The sequence below is a fragment of the Prionailurus bengalensis genome, chromosome E2 (genome assembly GCF_016509475.1).
Source record: "Prionailurus bengalensis isolate Pbe53 chromosome E2, Fcat_Pben_1.1_paternal_pri, whole genome shotgun sequence".
NCBI classification, from domain to species: Eukaryota; Metazoa; Chordata; class Mammalia; order Carnivora; family Felidae; genus Prionailurus; species Prionailurus bengalensis.
In genome coordinates, this window is record NC_057352.1 from 57723596 (window position 1) to 57745481 (window position 21886).

The 21886-nt window shown below is 53.2% G+C and overlaps 1 protein-coding gene across 4 annotated transcripts in view; it reads left to right on the top strand.

Annotated features, from left to right (window-relative positions):
- Positions 1-60: 60 nt before the first annotated feature.
- The window catches only part of DNAAF1 (dynein axonemal assembly factor 1), a 24677-nt gene continuing 2851 nt past the window's right edge, over positions 61-21886 (top strand). For 2 of the 4 annotated variants that reach the window (XM_043599779.1, XM_043599777.1), the window contains exons 1-10: positions 61-313; positions 2679-2814; positions 3321-3412; positions 5502-5723; positions 5852-6018; positions 8570-8691; positions 11550-11716; positions 16151-16417; positions 20142-20251; positions 21502-21558. In XM_043599779.1, coding sequence (XP_043455714.1) covers positions 190-313; positions 2679-2814; positions 3321-3412; positions 5502-5723; positions 5852-6018; positions 8570-8691; positions 11550-11716; positions 16151-16417; positions 20142-20251; positions 21502-21558 — 1464 coding nt within the window. In that variant the 5' untranslated portion in view covers positions 61-189. The remainder of the gene's footprint in view (positions 314-2678; positions 2815-3320; positions 3413-5501; positions 5724-5851; positions 6019-8569; positions 8692-11549; positions 11717-16150; positions 16418-20141; positions 20252-21501; positions 21559-21886) is intronic. The other 2 variants (XM_043599780.1, XM_043599781.1) reach the window with 2 other exon arrangements.

Here is a 21886-nt window from a genome sequence, read left to right on the forward strand (position 1 = left end):
CCGGCGTCCCTACGTGCCGGCCCACCTTACTGCGCGTGCGCGGCGGTTGCCGTGGAAACCAGGCAAGCGTCGGGCCGCCAACGATTCGGGCGCGAGCGGTCGGCTGAGGAGGAAAGCGGGGCCTCCCTGTTGGGGCCGGGCGCAGTAGCGACCCCACGGAACGGGGCTTTCGGGGCTTCCGGAATAAGCATGCACCCCGAGACCTCGGAGCCCGTGGTGGACGGGCCGGCGGAGCAGGGCTGCGCGCAGGAGCCGGGCGCGGAGGAGTCGGCGGGCGACCACGGGGACGCAGACCTGGGGGGCCGCAAGGAAGGTGCCGACTGCCGCCCCAGGGAGCCGAGGGGGGGGCGAGGGGCTGCCCCCAGCACCACACCTGACCTTCCCAGGCAGCGGGAACAACAGTAATAATAACAGGAGCGGCACACGCTTTTTAAAGGATGCGTGCCCAGCGTTCACCTCGTTTGAGCCTTACACCCTGCCCTCTGCGGTAGGCGCTCCTCCCCCAGTTCATAGAGATGAGGAAACGGACTTAAAGAGGTTTTGAAACTGGCTCCAAATGGATCACCCTCATTCGGTCAATGACAGAACAGACTCATGCTGCATAGTCCGACTCCGGAGCGCTAGCCCTTGCCCAACACCCCCTTCCCCCATCGCCCACCTGTTCCATGTTTTCAACGTATCTCTTTGTTGCTACCACCGTGTAAGACCGAAGGCTCTCCCCTTCTAGACCGCAGGCTGTGTTGGGGCAGGATTTCCTGATCGAATTCAATGTCCAGCCCAGTGCCTGGTCCGTGGTAGAGAGTGAGCGAGGAGCTGGTGATGCTGGGGTCAGTGGGTGACTGCCTCCACAGAGTTTCCCAGAATGGGTTTAGAAGACAGCCTTCACCCTCTGCTCCCATTTCGCCGCTCCATTTCCTAAGGGAAATCTTTTAACGACGAGACAAACTACTTGATTTGTATTTCATTTTTTGGACGCAGTCAACAAACGTGTCTTGAGCACTGACCTGTCCAGGCAAGCCCTGTAGGAAAGAGCTGTAGGGAAGCCTTGTAGCCGTCTGGAAAGAGATAGGCTTTGGAGCTGCTCACGTTGGGTATGGGTTGCGGCTCTGCAACTAACTAGCTTTATGGCTGCCAGCCCAGGGTTTAAACCTCTCTTTGGGGGCAGTCTCCTCATCTGTAAGCAGGGATAATCATAATTAGGTTGCTGGGTTACTGTGGGCCATTAATCAACGCTAGCTCTTGTCATTCATGCAACCAATCAATCATTATGTATATGGAGCACCTCCTCTTTATTCCACAAGCACTTATCTGGTGCCTCTCTTGGCTGGGCATTGTGTGCAGTGGGAAGTAGAAGAGTCTAAGACACAGCCGTTTAGTGTGGTTCGAGAGACCACAGGAACACAGAGTGCAGTCGCCAGTGGCTCTTAAAGGTTAAGTGCATTTGAACTGGCCAATTTTGATTGACCGCTAAAAAAAAAAAATTAAGTGCCTTTAAATGTGCTCATTCTCTTCTTACCAACGATATTTTCACCGTTTTTGTTTCTTTTCCTGTGGTTTTTCTTTCGAGAACTTTTACAAAAGAAGAGAGAACGTCGTAACAAGTGCCCAGGCACCGTCACTAAGAATTGAAAACGATCAATACTTTATCATTTCTGCTTGAAGTCTTTTTTCACCTTAAGAAATAAGGCATGTCAGATAAAGTTGACGTTCCTTTTGGCCTCCTGCCCTCAGTTCATTCTCTGCTCCCCTTCTCCAGAATTTTGTATGAATTCAATCACCTCTGTCTCTGTAATATATCCTTAAACAGTGCAGAGCATTGGTTTGTATGTTTTAAACTTGTATGAATGTTATCCGGGGCTTATTACTAAACTTGCTTTTTCATTTCATACACGTTTCTGAGAATTATCCGTATTTTTTTAAATTTTTTTTCAATGTTTTTTATTTATTTTTGGGACAGAGAGAGACAGTGCATGAACGGGGGAGGGGCAGACAGAGAGGGAGACACAGAATCGGAAGCAGGCTCCAGGCTCTGAGCCATCAGCCCAGAGCCCGATGCGGGGCTCGAACTCACGGACCGCGAGATCGTGACCTGGCTGAAGTCGGACGCTTAACCGACTGCGCCACCCAGGCACCCCATCCGTATTTTTTTTAATGTGTGTCTATTTTTGAGAGAGAGAGAGAGAGGGAGACACAGAATCCGAAGCAGGCTCCAGGTTCCGAGCTGTCAGCACAGACCCCCACCCAGGGCTCGAACCCACAAACCGCAAGATCATGACCTGAGCCGAAGTCGGATGCGTAACCGACTGAGTCACCCAGGCGCCCCAAGAATTGTCCATATTGACTGATGTAGCTCCAGTGGCTTCTTTTCCAAGGCAGACTAGTGATCCATTGTTTTATATAACCAGTCGCTATGGATGGATGTTTGCACTGTCGACACTCTTTGTGAAAAGTAACGCAGAAATGAATATCTTTGCACACGTGTCCTTGCACACCTGTACAAGAGCTTTCATAGAGGACGTGCCCGGAGGCAAACTTCCCGCGGTCCTTATCGATGCTTTACAAACTGTCACCCACGTTCCATACTAAACACAGATACTAATCAAGCTGAAATTGGGCAAATTTTTTTTCTACCCTCCTTGACCTCTATGGACCCAGTCTCTCTCTTTTTTTTTTTATAGCAATTGATGATCCTAAGGAAACACGTGTGGGTCCTTCTGACCTACGCTACCCAAGCGAGCAGAAACAGAGTGGCAATAGCGGGGCAGACGGTCACTTAGGACACCAGACAGATGACAAGGGAGACCACGGCCCCAGGTATGTGGGCATGCTGCTGCCAGTGCCAGCGCACATTTACTGAGGAAGGAAGATCGTGTGACCGCCCCTTTGTATCCATAGGGAAACTGAGGCTCGGGGAGGTTAAAGAGCTGGCCCCGGTGTCTGAGAATTGGTAGGGGAGTCAGGACGGCGCTGCCTCTGTGGCACAACTAACCACAATGTATTATTAAACTTTAATGCCAGACCTGGAGAGAGAAATACTGGCCGTTCTTGATGACGCCGTCGAAAGTATTTTTATTAGAACCTACACGGCAATTTTCAAGATTGCTGAAAGTGATGATACGGGACGAGGCCCGGAAAAAGGCGTACTGACAAAGAACTTAAAAGAGTTACCAGGCCAAAAAAAAAAAAAAAAAAAAATTAGTTATCAGGCATGTAGGATATTTTGGAATTTGGGGAAGAAGTTCTGGACTGTATTGCAAGTTGAAATTTCAAATTGCTGACAAATTGCAACGAATTTCCTTTTCATGTTTCTCATGCAACAGAATGACTAAACGTTTTATACAGAAACTCTGCAAGCAACACCAACTTTACATTACCCCAGCATTGAACGACACGCTGTATTTACACTTTAAAGGTAAGGACCTGGGGGCACCTGGGGGGCTCCGTCGGTTAAGTGCCTGACTTGGGCTCAGGTCATGATCTCACGGTTCATGGTTTTGAGCTCCTCACCGGGCTCTGGGCTCACAGCTCAGGGTCTGGAACCTGCTTTGAATTGTATGTCTCCCTCTCTCTCTGCCCCTCCCCTGCTTGCTCTCTGTCTCTCTCTCAAAAATAAACAAACATTAAAAAAAAAGTTTTAAGGTAAGGACCTGGCCCAGAAGTGTTGCATCAGGCCGAAGTTATCAAAAGTGTCTTGCTGGCATCCTCTGGAGTTCTCAAAGTATATCAAGGTAGAAATTTCAGAGTTGAGTGGAGATTTACAGAAAAGCAGTATTTCTCCGAAAAGTCTTCCCTGACTGGAGTTTATAAAGGGGGCCACTGCCCGTACCGATACCAGGGAAGCATGTTGCAACCTTTGACTTATATTTTCTAAAGGACTTTACGTTTTTCAGACCAGCAGTCTGGTGGTGAACACTGGGCTTGGGCGGGATATGTGTTGAAAGATGAGGGTTCTTGGCGGCCCCAGGCCCGAGCAGTAGGAACAGGGCGTCCCGGAGGGCTCAGGTTGGGTGTGCCGAATCACACATAAACCTCAGCTGGGGTCCGTGGACAGGGCGATTCCCAGCGGTGATGACGAGGAGGGACATCTTCCACTTCCTCTGAACTCAGGGGGCCAACCTGCTTCGTCGGTCCTCCGTGTGTTCCTTATTCAAGTCAGTAAACCTGGACTTAGAGTCTCTGTGCTCAGTGCTGGAGACACAGAGACACATATGGCCGAGGTGCCTTTGGTGTCCTGCGGGACTGGGTGGCCCCCGGGAGGTGCACTGTGCCAGGAAGGCTCCCAAGAGCTCTTAAAGAAACGCAGGGGCTCCTAGCTGGTCTCCCCACCTCCACGTTGCCCCCTCCAAAATTCTGCACCCAACATAGGAATCGCAGGGAATGGGATGATGTCGCAGGGCGGATCCCGAGGGGACTGATCTTTAAGAGATTGGAAGAAGAGGACCCAACAGGTTGGACTTAGTGGAGAGAGTCAGAAGGTACAAGAGCTGGGAGGGAGGAGTCCCTGGATTCTCTGCTGCTGCCATGGACCAAATTGTCCCCAAACCTAGAGATGAAAACAAATTCAATGTCTGGTACCGTTTCTGAGGGCCGGGAATCTAGGAACAGCTTTGCTGGGTCGTTCTGGCTAATCAGCGATACTGCAATTTTTTAATCAAAACTTCTCCAGGGGGGCGCCTGGGTGGCTCGGCCGGTTGAGCATCCGACTTCGGCTCAGGTCACGATCTTAACGGTTCGTGAGTTCGAGCCCCGTGTCGGGCTCTGTGCTGACAGCTCGGAGCCTGGAGCCTGCTTCGGATTCTGTGTCTCCCCCTCTCTCTGCCCCTCCCTCGCTTGCACTCAGTCTCTCTCTATCTCTCTTAAAATAAATAAACATTAAAAAAATTTTTTTTAACTTTTTTGGGCAAAAAAATAACCTTTCAAAGGCTTTGCGTAAGAGCAGAGGAACGATGAACTACAAATTGATAATGAGTTACTAAAGTAAAGAAAATGTTTTCTAACCTTAAATTTGGCTCATAAAACTGAGACATGGAACGAAACAAAACCCACAGTTAGCACTCACTTTCAGGCTTAGCTGGGTCCCCACGCTCATGGTACGGCTTCCCTTGGCTGTCTTCCCCTGCTTGGCCCTGCTTCTGGCTCATTTCGGGAAGACCCCCCATCACCTCCACTCACTCCCGGCCATGAAGGGAAGGTGGTTGCTACAGGGCTTGGCCCCACCTTACCCGGACTGGCCGTCCCAGCGAAAAGACCACCTCTCTCCAGTGGAGCCAGCAAAACCTCCCAGCTATCAAAGTTGGCCTCGCTTGGCTAAGTGTGACTGGCCCCCAGTGAACTGCTAAGACTCTGGCCCCCCAGGAAGCCATGGGGCAGCCCCAGGAGAGGAATACCCCTCAAGGAAGGTGGCCGTGGTGTTCCCAGCGGAAGGAGGTGTGGATGCTTGGCAGGGAGGCATACACCAGAGTGACCCCGAGCTCCTCTGACGCCCCCTTCCTTCTCACCAGGTTTCGATCGCATCGAGAACCTGGAAGAGTACACGGGGCTGCGTTGCCTCTGGCTGGAGTGCAACGGGATACAGAGAATCGAGAATCTGGAGGCCCAAACCGAATTGCGATGTCTCTTCCTGCAAGTGAACTTGCTTCATAAAATCGAGAACTTAGAGCCTCTGCAGAAGCTGGATGCCCTCAACCTGAGCAACAATTTCATCAAGACCATTGAAAACCTCTGTAAGATGCCCCCACCCCCGCCCCCAGGGGCCTTTCTCTGTGCCACTGCGCCCACCCCTTTCCCCTGGGGGAGGTTCTGGAGGATTTGCATACCTCCGTTGCTTACTTCTGCCTGCCTCACCTTCCAGCCTGCCTGCCGGTCCTGAACACGCTCCAGATGGCCCACAATCACTTAGAGACCGTGGAAGACATTCAGCATCTAAAGGAGTGTTTGAAACTTTGCGTCCTCGACCTTTCCCACAATAAGCTGAGTGATCCCGAAATCCTGAGCGTCCTGGAGAGCATGCCTGACTTGGTAAAACGTGCACACGCTCAAAACTTGCGTTCTGTAGATACCGAATCTCTCTTCCCTCCTTTCCTCCGGGCTCTTCCTTCTCCCAAGTCTGTCCTCTTGGTGTTTGGAGCTGGCGTAGCTTGAATGCCCAGCCTCCGGGCCATTTCACGCGCAAACGTTTCAGCGGGGGCCGCTGGCAGACGAGGACTTCCTTTCTTGACTGCTCACAGTTACCCCCCACTGGCCCCTCTCACTCCTCCGCCAGAGAAGCCGGCCCCCCCTTCCAGGACTTTGCCACATTCCGGATTTGGTTGATTGCACCCCCGTGGTGTCGTTTAGCATGTTCTGCTGGACCCGTGTTTCTTGTGAAATGCTGATGGGGCCGGAGGCGCGGTCCAGTGCAGCTCCAGGCTGCGGCACGTCGCGGGGCCTGTCATGTCTGGTTGTCTCTCTTGCGTGGAACTTGAAGACAGCCTGGTGGCCCCCCACCCTGTCGTCAGCCTGCTGCAGCCAGTTGAGGCCCCCCACCCCCAACCCCCGGCTGCGTAGCAGCCACTGGCGAACGCGGACACCGCCTCGATGAGCCATTCCTTCAGGAGCCACGCGGTGGCCATTGTCCAGACCCCATGTGCCTGCCACGTTAGCTGGTGTACTTCTGCAACCGGGAACCCCCTCATGTCGTGGCTCCCCCATGCGTAGTTCGCACAGAAAAGGCCGGGATGAAGGTCTGGTTCGTTCTTTTTATTCATCGATTTTTGGTAGAGGGGGTCAAGAACCCAGCGACCACTAATGGTGACAATGAGCGGCTTTTCTTTCCTGGTGTCATCATAAACTCGGGCTTATGTCTACAGTGTCTGAGACGATTTAACCCTTGCTGTCACGTGTACCGAGGAAAGGAAAGTATGACAAGGAAATTTACAAGGAGAGCATTACAAGGGGCACCCAAAACCCCTGAGTTCACTGTTCACCGCTTAGGGCGTGGCTGTGTAAAGGCAAACCTGGGTCGCTTTAAAGAATGGTAAGCAAATCACAGTTCAGGAACAATCTGAGCAGCTGGTCAAGAAGGGCTAGTTTAGAACTGCCGGCACACGGCGATAATATGAAGCTGTCATATAATACTTGTTTTTTCTCGTTGCTTAACTGCCGTAACAAAGTACCACAGACTGGGCGGCTTAAGTGACAGAAATGCATTTTCTCATGATTCTGGGGGGGTAGAAGGTCCAGGATCAAGGTGTCGTTGGGGCTGGTTTCTCCTGAGGCCTCTCTCCGTGGCCTGTAGACAGACGGCTCACTGCGTCGTCACAAGGCCCTTCCCTCCGTGTGTGTCCGAATCCCCTGTTATCCCCGAATCCCCGACACCTGTCAGACGGGACAAGGGCCCACCCCGATGACCTCATGTAATCTGAATCACCTCTTTAAAGGCCCTATCTCCAAATTCGGCCACATTCTGAGGATGCTGGGGTTAGAAATTGAACGCGTGAATTTGGGGGGAGCGGGGACACAGCTCAGTCCGTGACAAAAGCAGTCTGCTTTACATGACGTTGTGATCGCTTTCAAATCCTCCGCACGCAATGCAGCCCCTTAGTGCCTGCCCCGGGGTGGATTGCCCCCCCCCACCCCAGCCCTGCAGCGCTGGCCCCTGAAGGCACCATGAGAATGGAGAAGGCGGTATGAGAATGATGTTTGGGGGATGCTACGTTAACTAGCGTATGGTGAATTTATTTGCACCAATAACACAAACCACTTTAGATCAGAAAACTCACGCCTTCAGGCAAACTAGTCTTAAATGGCGCTCCCAGGGGCGCCTGGGTGGCTCAGTCGGTTAAGCGTCCGACTTCAGCTCAGGTCACGATCTCGCGGTCCGTGAGTTCGAGCCCCGCGTCGGGCTCTGAACTGATGGCTCAGAGCCTGGAACCTGCTTTGGGTTCTGTGTCTCCCTCGCTCTCTGCCCCTCCCCCGTTCATGCTCTGTCTCTCTCTGTCTCAAAAATAAATAAACGTTAAAAAAAAAAATTTTTAATGGCGCTCCCAGATACCACCTTGGCCGCTCACTTCTCTGAGTTTCGCAGGCCGGGAAGGAGGAGACGGTGTGTAAAGACGGGGGGGGGGGGGGGGGAGGCCACGCTGCTCCAACGACATCCAGCACTTTCCATCCTTTCCCTAAGTCAGTGCTTCCTGTCCGCCTGGCTGCGGTGTATATGCTTTCTTAAAATGGGAGCTGGCTGGGGAAGAGGGAAAACGATCAATTAGACCGAGGTTAATGTCAGCAAAAGGGCGTGGCTGAGCAAAACGAGGCCCTCGCTGACGCGGAGAGGCCCCCGGATGTGCTTTCCGAGGCTGTTCTGGCAGGACGGTGAGATTCCAGATCTGGAGTTCAAGCGCAAGAAAGCGCTGCTCTATAATCATCAGCTCTGGGGACAGAAAAGTGAGGAGACCCCCTCCGGCTTCCCTGATAAAGTCGTGAGGAGATGGCGTGGGCACACGCGTTGTGTTTTGTTCTCTCAGAGCACCGTGCGCGTGAAATATTTCAGTCACACCCCTGTTTTTGTAACTGCTTTGGTTCATGCTTACAGCGTGTACTGAATTTGATGGGAAACCCCGTTATCAAGCACATCGCTAACTATCGAAGGACGGTCACCGTACGACTAAAACGTCTAACCCATCTGGATGACAGACCAGTTTTCCCAAAGGACAGGTAAGGAGGGGGGGAGCCTTTGGCTCACATTTTAATACAAAACTGTTGTGCACGCTTAACAGTAAACTCGTACAAATTTCTGACTTGGGAGCATTTCCGCACATCGTTACACATTCTTAGGAAACAAGTTTGATGGCTGCGTAACTGTTTATAATAAGCAATTCCCTGTTTTCGAGCACTTATTCATAGATTGGCTTTTTCGTAGTCCCCTGATGAGTATCCTTGCATGTAAGTCTCTGACCTCGCTCCTGCTGACTTCCATAAGGTGGAATTCTGGGAGTGGTGTTATTGGATTAAGGACTGTGGTTTGAGCCTTTTCAAAGGCGCTTGTGAGTATTTTCTAATTGTTTTTTAGCGAGTGTGTAAAGTTCATAACTTCAGCAGACATAGCCGCGTGAAAGAAATCTTTGCCGGGTTAACCGGAGAGCGAAGACTGTATCTCATTTTATTTGGGGGGTAACTGATGGGGTCGGGCGTCAGGTAGGGGCATCGTCTCCGCCCATCGCTTTCTCCCGCGCTCCTTTTGGAGGCCCTTTCCTTCCTGGTTGCTAAGAGCTCTTCCTTATATTAAGAATATTGAACCCAGGACTCCCGTATGTGTTGTCACTACCTTCATCTGTGTTTTTAAATTTTTTTTTTTCAACGTTTATTTATTTTTGGGACAGAGAGAGACAGAGCATGAACGGGGGAGGGGCAGAGAGAGAGGGAGACACAGAATCGGAAACAGGCTCCAGGCTCTGAGCCATCAGCCCAGAGCCCGATGCGGGGCTCGAACTCACGGACCGCGAGATCGTGACCTGGCTGAAGTCGGACGCTTAACCGACTGCGCCACCCAGGTGCCCCCATCTGTGTTTTTAATTTAAGTCCCTTTTGATTCTCAGAGTAAGCCCCCAGTAGTACGGGCTGCCGATAATATGTTCTTGAACTCGCAAACTTAAATCCAACCAACAAATATTTCCAATAGAAGTGAGAGCCTCCTCTCCAACCAGGCGAGAAAACAAAACCGCCTGCTTCTGGGCAGTCTGAGTTCTGTCCACTCGGAGGGGCTCGCTAACGTCCCCGGCCTCACATTCCTCACCTGGAAGGTGGGGACAATGTGACCGCAGTGTCCTTGTTCCACGTGGGGTTTGAGCAGAGCTGGGCTCAGAGGGGAGAGCGGGAGCCCCACCCGGGGCGGGGCTGACCCCGCAGGGAAGGGTGAACAGGGGTGGGAGCCGGACCCCTGGCGGTGAGACCCCACGCTCTGGCTCAGGGCCCCGAGTCCCCTGGGTCTTAGTTCTAACCGCGCCCACCCCTGGCTGATGGAGCGAGCCGCCGGCTGTTCTCCGTGCCCCGGAAGCACTTCACTGGTGTTGCAGGTGTCTACTCACGCGTCACCTCGTTAAGCCCTCCTGACCCCACCCCTCATCTCGGAAGCACCTTTTCCACCTGGGGTCTCTTTAACCGGATTTCTTTTCTGTGGACACATCAGCCTCTGGCATACTTGTTTCCTTCTTTAGGGTCTGTCTTTCCCCATAAAAGTGCAGTTCTAACAGAGCGAGTATCGTCACCTCTTGGGTCACCTGCTGCCGTATCCCCAGCCCCTAGAACAATTCACCCATTCAAGGTGTACAAGTCAGTGCTTTCTAGTGTATTCAGGGTTGTGCGCCCACCCCCACACCCATTCTAGAATATTTTTGTCACCCCAGGAAAGTAACCCTTACTCATTAGCTGATATCCCTCATTCTCTATCTCTGTGGGTTCTTTCTTCTCTGGATGTTTCATATAAATGGCATCACACCACGTGTGGTCTTTCGTGATCGGCTGAGCAAAATCGTTTCAAGGCTCGTCCACACAGCAGTATGTATCAGTAATACGTTCCAAAACAACGTCACAAAATAATATTCCATTTGGAAATGCCCCATTGTATTTATCCATCCGTTGATGGACTTTTGGGTTGTTTCCACTTTGGGGCTATCGTGAAGGGTGCTGCTACCGATGTTCGTGTGTGGGTGTTTGTGTGGACATCTCTTTTTATCTCAGTTGAGGGGATACTTAGGAGCATCACCCTGGCTTGTACGGGAAGAGTATGTTTATTTTTTTTTTAATTTTTTTTTAACATTTATTCGTTTTTGAGAGACAGAGACAGAGCGCAAGCAGGGGAGGGGCAGACAGAGAGAGAGAGAGAGGGAGACACAGAATCCGAAGCAGGCTCCAGGCTCCGAGCCATCAGCACAGAGCCCGACGCGGGGCTCGAACTCACAGACCGTGAGATCAAGACCTGAGCCGAAGTCGGACGCTCAACCGACTGAGCCACCCAGGCACCCCGTGTGGTTTTATTTTTTGAGTTGTCATAGTTGTTTGTTCGAGACAGAAGCCACCTCCCAGTTATCTTTCTTTTAAATATTTTCTCCCCATCTGTGGCTTCTGATTTCATTAACAAAACACCTTTTTCTATTTTTAAATTATGTTGTCTTTGTGTCGAGTTGTAGAAGTTCTTTATGTATTCTATTTACACATCCTTCAGCAGGCCTATGATTTGCAAATGCTTTCCCACATTCTGTGGGTTGTCTTTTTACTTCGTTTATGGTATTCTTTGTGTTACAAACATTTCTAATATCGACGGAGTCCGAGTTCTCTGTTTTTCTTTTGTTGCTGCTGCTTTTGGCATCACATCGGGAGGGTTTTGCAAACCATCAAAGGCATAGGTGTGCACGTGTTATCTGGAATCCTTGTGGCCACATGTCCCATGTGCCTTCAGTTTGATTTGAGGGAAATGAGCAAGTTTGGTCGGACAGTGTATGTTTTGAATTGACTTTTAACCTGTGAAAATTCAAACCTTCCCAGTTTCTGGTGTTTTTGTTTGTCCTCATCGACAGAGCTTGTGCCGAGGCCTGGGCCAGGGGCGGGCTCGCAGCTGAGAAAGAAGAGAGAGAGCAGTGGGAGAGCAGAGAGCGGAAGAAGATCACGGACAGCATCGAAGCCCTAGCGATGATTAAGCGGCGGGCAGAGGAGAGAAAACTTCAGAAAGCCAGCCAGGAGGAAGGTACGCTCGGGGCTCTGTTTAGACTAGAAATCTGGGCTGGCAAACTTGGTCTTTCAACTCTGGGATTTTTTTTTTTAATGTTTATTTATTAAGAGAGAGAGAGATCTGGGCTGGCAAACCTGGTCTTTTAACTCTGGGTTTTTTTTTTATGTTTATTTATTGAGAGAGGGAGAGAGAGAGATCTGGGCTGGCGAACTTGGTCTTTCAACTCTGGGTTTTTTTTTTTTAATGTTTATTTATTGAGAGAAAGAGAGAGATCTGGGCTGGCGAACTTGGTCTTTCAACTCTGGGATTTTTTTTTTTATGTTTATTTATTGAGAGAGAGAGAGAGATCTGGGCTGGCAAACCTGGTCTTTTAACTCTGGTTTTTTTTTAATGTTTATTTATTGAGAGAGAGAGAGAGATCTGGGCTGGCAAACTTGGTCTTTCAACTCTGGGACTTTTTTTTAATGTTTATTTATTGAGAGAGAGCGAGATCTGGGCTGGCAAACCTGGTCTTTTAACTCTGTTTTTTTTTTTTTTAATGCTTATTTATTGAGAGAGAGAGAGATCTGGGCTGGCGAACTTGGTCTTTCAACTCTGGGATTTTTTTATGTTTATTTATTGAGAAAGAGAGAGAGAGAGAGAGAGAGAGAGAGAGAGAGAGAGAGATCTGGGCTGGCAAACTTGGCCTTTTAACTCTGGGTTTTTTTTTTAATGTTTATTTATTGAGAGAGGGAGAGAGAGAGATCTGGGCTGGCGAACTTGGTCTTTCAACTCTGGGATTTTTTTATGTTTATTTATTGAGAAAGAGAGAGAGAGAGAGAGAGAGAGAGAGAGAGAGAGATCTGGGCTGGCAAACTTGGTCTTTTAACTCTGGGTTTGTTTTTTTTTTAATGTTTATTGAGAGAGAGAGAGATCTGGGCTGGCGAACTTGGTCTTTCAAGTCTGTGATTTTTTTTTAATGTTTATTTATTGAGAGAGAGAGTGTGTGTGAGAAGGGTGAGGGGCAGAGAGAGGGAGAGAGAGAATCCCAAGCAGGCTCCATGCTGTCAGTGCAGAGCCCATTGTAGGGCTTGAACTCATCAACTGTGAGATGGTGACATGAGCCGAAATCAAGAGCCAAATGCTTAATCGACTGAGCCCCCCAGGCGCCCCCGGGATTGATTTATTTTTGATCATTCATTCACACCTCTCTGGTCCATGTGCATGTGGCCCCACCCACCTGCCCCCAGCTCTTCCCGGCGGTGAAAGCACAGTTGTGTTAAAATAGCCTAGTTTTCCAAAATAAATGATGCATTGGTTTTCTATGACTGCCATAACAAATAACCATAAATGTAGGGGCTTAAAACCACACACTTATGATCACAGTTTTGTACGTCAGAAGTCTGACACGGTCTCATGGGACTAAAATCAAGATGTGGGCGGGGCTGCGTGCTTTCTGGAGGCTCCCAGGGAGAATCCGTTCTTCCGTCTTTTCCGGCTTCTAGAGGTGCCCACGTCCCTTGGCCTGTGGCCCCTCCTCCATCTTCCTCTGCGAGACCTTCAACTCTCTCTCCAGCTCTGACTCCCCTGGCCCCCCTCTCTTAGGGATCCATGTGGTGATATCGAGCCCACCTGGATCATCTAGGATCATCGCCCCATTATCCTTGATCTCCTCGGCAGAGTCCCTTTTACCACACGAGGTCACATACTCACACGTTCTAGGATTAGGATGTGGACACCTTTGTGGGGCCATCACTCCGTCTACCACAAATGAACACCGAATTCATATCAAAGCAACATGGAGTTGTATGGATTTCACGCACCCCATGTGTAGGGCCGCTGACAGCAGTAACATCAGCCAGCATCTGTACGCCGGGCTTAGTCAGTGCCTTTATCCCGTACCTCAGTCAGACAGATACTAAGGTTGTCTATTACTACTCTATTGCCCCTTGAAATCCACCATTTCACTGCACACAGATCGTCCTCTGCCCATCTGTGGGGAGGGGGCGTCAATAGGTGTCTGCACACCAACGCCAGGCACGGGCACGCGTGCCTACACGGTGCACACGCGGACATGGTCACAGATCCCAGCAGGGACAGCGCGCGGTCCCGCCCCTCCGCGCAGCCTGCAGCGGCCCTGGCGAGGTGAAGAGGGGTGCCGGGCACCTCTGTTTAGACTTAAGTTGTAAATTAGGAAACCCTACAAGGTTAGCTAGGTTGGGTGACATCCTGGCAAAAGGGCCTTGAAGACCAGCCTGGACGTGGCAGGGGACAGAAGGTGGTGGGCTAGGCAGCAGACAGCTGTCATGGAAGCGATGCTAGGGTCATGAGCTTGGTGGCTCCGGGGGGTAGGGGGGATGGCAAAAGGTCCAGGCAGGGAGGTGCAGCCCTGGGCGGGAGAGAGGCCTTCTGTGCAAATCACCATGGAAAAACACGGAGGCCCTTGACCGTTCTTGGGTTTTTTTTGTTTTTTTTTTTAATGGAGATGAAATTCACATAACGGTTTAAAATGAATCATTTTGAGGTGGAATTTAGCACAATCACAGCATTGTGCAACCCACATCTGCGTCTAGTTTCAAAACATCGTCAGGGCGCCTGGGTGGCGCAGTCGGTTAAGCGTCTGACTTCAGCCAGGTCACGATCTCGCGGTCCGTGAGTTCGAGCCCCGCGTCAGGCTCTGGGCTGATGGCTCAGAGCCTGGAGCCTGTTTCCGATTCTGTGTCTCCCTCTCTCTCTGCCCCTCCCCCGTTCATGCTCTGTCTCTCTCTGTCCCAAAAAAAAATAAATAAACGTTGAAAAAAAAAAAAAAAAAAACATCGTCATCACTCCGGAATCAAAGCCCATACCCGTGAGCCGGGACTCCCCTCTCCGTCCTCCCCCAGCCCCCCATACAACCGCCCATGTTTCTGGATGCTTCATATATGTGGAACTCTCTGCAAGATGCGACCTTTTGCCTCTGGCTTCTGTCGCCGGGCATGATGTTTTCACGGTTCCTCCCGGTGGGAGGGAGCGCAATCCGTACCGTATTCCTTTTCATGTCCCACCTTGACAACACAGTTCTGGGAGCCGGGAATGAAGCACGTTTTCTCTGTCGCACAGATCGTGTTCCCTCTGGTTCGCTCGGACCAGAGCTGACAGTCTGGGTGCCTGTATGAAACTTGTTCAGCCCTCGAAAGCTACTCGAAAGCTACTACTCCCGGCCTGTCAGGACCAGAGCAGGCCTGGGAAAGGTTCTTGGCCCCAAAGACCCTGTGGTCTATTCTAGGATCTCAGAATCTGTCTCCTCGCCTTGACCTCTCTCACCCGATTTTGAGACTCCCCGGTTGGGTGTAAATGACCCCCTCGCTGCCTCCCTAACGTACTGGCCCGAATCCGGGACTCAGAGTCGCCTGCCCACACCTGATGCCCCCGCCAGGATTTGGTCCTGGGTCTGTGCTGGCCCAAGCCCGACACTAGCCTGCAGGATCCTAGGGACGGTCATCAAGGCACCTTAATAAATAAAAACCCCCTTCCTCATCCTGTACCCAGCAGAGGGGCTGGAGTCCCCACGGGGGGTTTTAAATGACATTTGCTGTGTTTCACCCCATTACAACCACACGTGGAAAACAGAAAAGTGGGGCCCGTGGGTGGCTCGGTCGGTTGAGCATCTGCCTCTTGGTCTCGGCCCAGGTCACGATCTCACAGTTCGTGGGATGGAAGCCCGGGTCAAGCTCTGTCTGGCAGTGCGGAGCCTGCTTGGGATGCTCTCTCCCTCTCTGCCCCTCCCCAACTTGCATACACACTCTCTCTCTCTCTCAAAATAAATAAGCTTAAAAAAAAAGAAAACAGAAAAGCAGCGCTAATAACAAGTGAGGGAAGAACCACCCAGTATTTCGTAGAAGGACCTCGTGGCTCTTCCCCATGCATGGAACCCGTATGTGCTCCTATAGAACAACGGCACGATTCTATTGCTTTCTGCCTCTTGTGGGAAATTAGCATAATATATGTTCCACGAGGTAGGCATTCTCCTATAGTATTTTGTCCTTTTCCAAACTTTTTATTTGGGTAGTTCTCAAATTTTCAGGAAAGCTTACAGAATAGGGAAACAAACAGCTGTGTCCGTTTAGACTGGATGGTGTTCGACGTTCACACACGCACACGCACACGCAGAGAGAGTCCTGTTGTGCTGAGCCATCTGGACGTAGAGCACCCCACAGTCCGGAAACCCAAACGCTCCCGCGCGCATCTCCTCAGAGCCTCCTGCGCTGTTGTCTTCAAGGCCTTGTCCCATTCCACTAGACGGTGCGCCGAGTGGCCCCTCTGGGGACCCTTAGCTCTGCTGATTCACTTTCATGGACACCATTGCCATGTCCCCAACAGTCCCCTGAGCTCACGCCCCGTTCACAGTTCGCTCCGTGTCCCCGAGAGACGTCTAGACCATCTCGTCCCCCCAGGAGGACTCCTGTTCATCTGCGGACTTCTCTTGCTCAGGGAAGGAGCCGGTGCCAGACGAGAAGGACAACGTGGATGCCACCGAGGAAGGGAAGGAAGAGCCTGGTGAGGAGGGAGGGCGGCGGCAGAAAATGGAGCTGTTTGTCAGGGAAAGCTTCAAGGCCAAGGATGAGCTATTCCCAGAAAAGTCGGGTCTCGTGGGGGAGCTGCCCGTGGACGTCACCGGAGCCACTGAAGGCCAGGGGCCAGGGGGGGCACCCCTGGAGGAGACCCTGAAGCCGGCCACCCCCGGAGCTGCCTGCGGAGGTAAGGAGCGGAGAGCCACACGCGTGCGCCCTCGGGGACTCATGCATTCCTGGGGACCATGGCCTCTGAGCCACGCGCCTGTGGGGCCCGGGCTACTTTACTTTCCACCTCCTCCGATTCTGTGTCTCTAGGATGAAGTATACGTGTCTCATTTTCTAGAGCAGTGCTGCCCATGGGAACATAATGGGGCCATAACTGCATTTTCTGGTAAACAAGGTCAAAAGACATGGGGAAAACACGAAAGGTGTATTTTACTGAATCTGTTATATCTTTTTTTTTTAATTTTTTTTTAACGTTTATTTATTTTTGCAACAGAGAGAGACAGAGCATGAACGGGGAAGGGTCAGAGAGAGAGGGAGACACAGAATCTGAAACAGGCTCCAGGCTCTGAGCAGTCAGCACAGAGCCCGACGCGGGGCTCGAACTCACATACCGCGAGATCGTGACCTGAGCCGAAGTCGGACGCTTAACCGACTGAGCCACCCAGGCGCCCCTGAGTCTGTTATATCTAAAAGATAATCATTTGGGGCACCTGGGTGGCTCAGTCGGTTAGGCGTCCAATGTCGACTCATGTCATGATCGCACTGTTCACGAGTTCGAGCCCCGCGTCCAGCTCTGTGCTGACAGCTCAGAGCCTGAAGCCTGGTTCGGATTCTGTGTCTCCCTCTCTCTCTGCCCCTACCCTGCTTTGTGCATGCTCTCTCTCTCTCTTAAATTTTTAAATTTGAAATTCTTAAATTTCCCTCTCTTAAAATTTTTTTTAAAAATTTAAAAATTAAAAAAAATCATCACGCAGATCTGGGCACAGCAGGCCGCCTGGCAGGTTCCGGCCGCGTTCCTTGGGTCCTGCTTAACTAGCAGATAAACCCGGGACTCACCCGTGACGCTGCCTATGGCCGTGGCATTGGTGAAGGGAGCCAGACCTGGAAAATGCCCCGTCTATAGGGCCTTGAGAGACGGGGAACATTTTGTTCCCCTGAGCAGCCTTGGGGGTCTGGTGGGGGAGTTGAACTGGTCTGACCAGATCACAGGGATCCCAGAAGGAAGGTCCCCAGGGTCTGGGAGAGACCAAGGAGTAACCCTGTCCCCAGACCATCGAGGATGCAGCCAGAGGGGCAGGGCCACACCCCCGAGTGCCAGGCAGGGGTGAATCCTTTTCCGGCTAAAGGATTTGAACAGAGCAGACCAGCCTCGACGACTCAACCAGCTGAGGCCCACCCTGCTCCCCGCCCCCCGATACCGCCCCACCATCCATAGGGATTTAGAGCCACGTCCTTGTCTTCAGTAACATCGGAAAAACCCGTCTCGCAGCCTCGCCTTTGACACGCCGTTCCTGCTGCGCCTGAGACCCAAGAATTTCCCAGGGATGAGTTACATCTGAAGGGCCTCGGTCAGGGAAAGAAAACGTCCTCTGGTGCTCAGCTCGCCCCTCTTCAGACGCCGGTCACCGCTCTTCAGACTTTGCCACGAGGCTGGAATGCTTCTCTAAGAAGCAGGACTTGTTCCAAATAACTTCTTCCTTGGGAAACACCCGGGCTGCTTTGTATGCCCACGACCTGGCTTTGCCGGACAGCGGCTGTCAACCCCAGGGCCTGGTCATCTTTGTTCCCTCGAAGAGAAGGTCTACCAGAAGGGTTTTTCCCCAGGATTCCCACAGGTGGACATATGACAGGGCTTGTTATTTAAAAGGCACAACACAGGCGTGACCACACGGGGAAGCTGGCCCTCCGGGCCGCTGAGGGCCACGGCCTTTGCTTCCTGTGCCCCCGGTGCATCCTGAGAGGGGAGCTGGGCTGGCAGAGCGCGGAGATCCTCCTCCCACTTTGAGTCAAATGACTCAGCCCCGGGAAAGGCAAATCTAAACAGAAAAACCTTATGCTTAGAAAACTGCTTTTCCGTTCACCTTTCCTACGTTAGACAGTCTTGCCTCATAACTGAAGGACGGAGGGAACCAAGAGACAACCACGTGACCAGCCCTGCTGAATTTCCCGTGCAGATTCTGAGGTCCGGGCATGGTCGCCTGAGTCACTGCCCCAGCCCCACCGGAAGTCTGCATCTCGGGGCAGAGGGAGCCGCTAGGAGAGCGGAGGGCACAGCACCCACCGTCACCGCCACCGTGGAAATGCGGCACCTTGCGCCTCGAATTACACTCTCCCTGGAGGAGTCTGCTGCGTCCCGGCGGTCACGAAAACGGTCTGAGAATGACCCGTGTTTCCCTGAGACACACCGCGTGCAGGCAAAGCGGTGCTGTTTCTGCAGACACCCTGCGATCAAAGCCACGTCCGACCCTTCCGTCAGCAAACCCCAAAACCTCTCTGAGCCTGTCTCAGCCCCTGTGAAATGAAAACGGTCTGTCTGCCACGGTGCGGAAGCGATGCGCCCAATAATTGTTCGTCTCTTCCCGGCCCCGCCTTTTCCCGGAACGATGCCCAAGCAGATCGTTCCTTAGGAAACAAAAGGACCCTGGCCCTGCCTTGACTACGAGCTTCTGGTGGCTGGGAAGCTGGAGACCACAGTGCCATGAACAGGACAAGGGGTGTGGGAGGAAGGGCCGGCCGGGTGGGGAGGCAGACCACGGCAGTAATTACAAGTACGGAGGAGCTTGCGGCTCTCCTCCGAGGAGCCACAGGGATGGCCACAGGGAGACCGTGACTGCCGGGCCTAGTGAGTGAAGGCCCAGAGGGCCAGCCCGGCGCCATCCACAGAGGCCGCCACAGAAACCCTCTGCCCGCCTCCTCGTCTCATGCTAAATTGGTGTCCAATGTGGCTCTGAGCCAAACTGGACCTAAGTGTGACAAGAAAAGCTGAGCTGCTGATGTCTACTTCCTGCAGCCATGAGACTCAAGAGCAAGCAGGGGACGGGACCACGGATCGGGCCTGGGAGCCACGGATTGGGCCTGGGGGCCACGGACAGGGCCTGGAGGCCACGGATAGGGTCTGGGGGCCACGGATAGGGCCTGGGGAACACGGATAGGGCCTGGGGAACACGGATAGGGCCTGGGGGGCCACGGATAGGGCCTGGGGGCCACGGATAGGGCCTGGGGGACCACGGATAGGGCCTGGGGGCCACGGATAGGGCCTGGGGAACACGGATAGGGCCTGGGGGGCCACGGATAGGGCCTGGGGGACCACGGATAGGGCCTGGAGGCCACGGATAGGGCCTGGGGGACCACGGATAGGGCCTGGGGAACATGGATAGGGTTTAGGGGACCACAGATAGGGCCTGGGGGACCTGGGAGAGTATGAGCCTCGAGGAGGAAGAGGAACCCATCCCCACTCCACGGTCCCCGGCAACCCCACGTTATTAGCAGGCACCCCTGACACTCGTGCCCTGACCGGGGACAGGCGGTCCCAGTGGGTGGTGGGCTCAGCCCCTCCTGGGCAGGGCCGGGACCCTGGACTCTCGAGCTTACCTCCCCGCATCTCCCCAGTCGGCCTTTATCTCCTTGATAAATCTCTGGCCCCAAAAGGGCCTCCTCCCAGTCGCCTGAGTATTCCGCGCCGCTCACCGGCTGGTACGGTTATCTTGCCGGAGTCGCTGCCGAGTTCCAGCAAGAGGGCGGCTTTTTCCTCTCCCCTCTGCTTTAGACAGAGCCCTGTCCTCATCTGGGGGTTCTCGCGGCTTCCATCCCAGGGGCTGGCCTCCCCCTCTTCTTGGGCTTGTCAGCCTGACCACCACATGTGCAACTAGCCCCAAGGTTACTAACTCTGTGCTTGTTCTTAGACTCGCCCCCCCAGACTGCGGCCACCGAGGGTGCGTTAGGCACGGGACTTGATGGAGAGGAAGACTTGGGAACCACCAAATCGGAGGCAAAGGAGAAGCTCTTCATCGATGTACGTAAAGAGCTGCATCTGGAGAGAAGTGTCCTCTTGACCGTTGCTATTAGATCACATCCAAACCTTCAAAACCCTCACGCCCCAAAGCGCGCTCTGCGGCCAACAGGCCTGACATTCCCAAGCTGGCTAGGATTCACTCCGGACCTCGTGACCAGACCCGCCTTCTAACACGACCTCCCCGGGGGTTCGTACACGGGCACGGTCGAGATTGAGCCGGGCTGGCCCAGAGGTTTCCCCGGGATGTACACTGCAAAGCAATCCCGTCCCGCTAGCCTCATGCAGAATTGTGGAGAACGTGACATTTATCACGGGAGCCTCTACTCCTCCGAGGACGGCTGTCCAGCCAGCGGCGAATGCCATCATCCTGGCCCGTGGCCGCTCCGGCTTCCTGACTGAGGGCCCGTCTGGCCTTGCAAACACCCCTTCTCCCAGACATTCCGTTTGGGGACCGGTCGTAAATGCTCTGGCCCGCAGGAACGGGAAGCGTGGGATTTCACACATTTTGTTACAATCCCTAGGAAGTGTGTTTGGGGGTGGGGGGGGCAAGGGGTGGGGAGGCATCTCTCACCCCTTTATTTCCATGCCCACCAGACAGCCTCTCTGGGCACGAGTGGGCCCCTTTAGCTTAAACCCATGCGCACAGCTACGCCTGCCCCTGCCTCCTTCCTGGCAAACCTCACAACTGCACGCGACTCAGTAAGAGTTAAACGGCGCGGTCAACGTCCAGAGCGGGTCTCTAGTTTTCTGAGCCTATTGATGCTGAGGAACGAAACAGGATTAATTGGAGAACCAGCTGTATACGGGAAGATGGCTAATAGTTCTGGTTCTTACTCTGCCTGGCACTGGTCTCAAAGGCGTGTGTATTGACCGGTTGAACCTTCCAAAACTCTGCGAGGTGGTAGGTGCCATTATCATCCCCACCGTACAGAGGAAGGGAGTGAGAAACCGGTACACTCGTGGTGCACTGGGTTCGGGCCCCGTCACTTTCCCCAGACGAAGGGGCCGCGTCTCTAAAGCCACAGAGAAGCGGGGCAAGAGGTAGCCATTCCCGCAGACCTCGGTCACTGTCATTGCTGCGGTCTGGGTTCCCGACGCGTGTGTGAGAGCGTGCACGGTGGCCCGTCGGGTCCTTCCTCATTTCTCCCGCGCACGGTGCTGACGCACGACCTGGGCCCACGGGCCATGCGCACGCCCCTGCCGTGCCTGTGTGCGCATCGCCTGGTGACGGGGACTCTCTGCTCTTCTAGGACCTGCCCGACTTGGAGGACGAGGACGCCGGCGAGCCTCTGGACGGCCAGGACGAGGTCATCACCCCCGCCTTCCCGCACGGACCTCGTGTCACGTCACCCCAGTCTTGTCACTTAGGGGGCACGGCCCCTTGGCACGAGTCAGGCGCTCCTGTGCCACGGCACCGCGCCCTCGGCCGTCCCTCACCAAAGGAAGGGCGGCTGCCACCGTCGCCCGCTTCTGTGAGGTCCTCCCGAGGGCACATTGTGTCACGACGTCCAGTACCTGACCACACATCTCTGTCCTTCTCGGGTACCGTACGCTCGCTTTCGGGACGTCCGTCCTATAGCGACACTCCGACGGGGAAGGCGAGCGTCCAGGGCAGGATGGGTTCCCCCAGGTGGA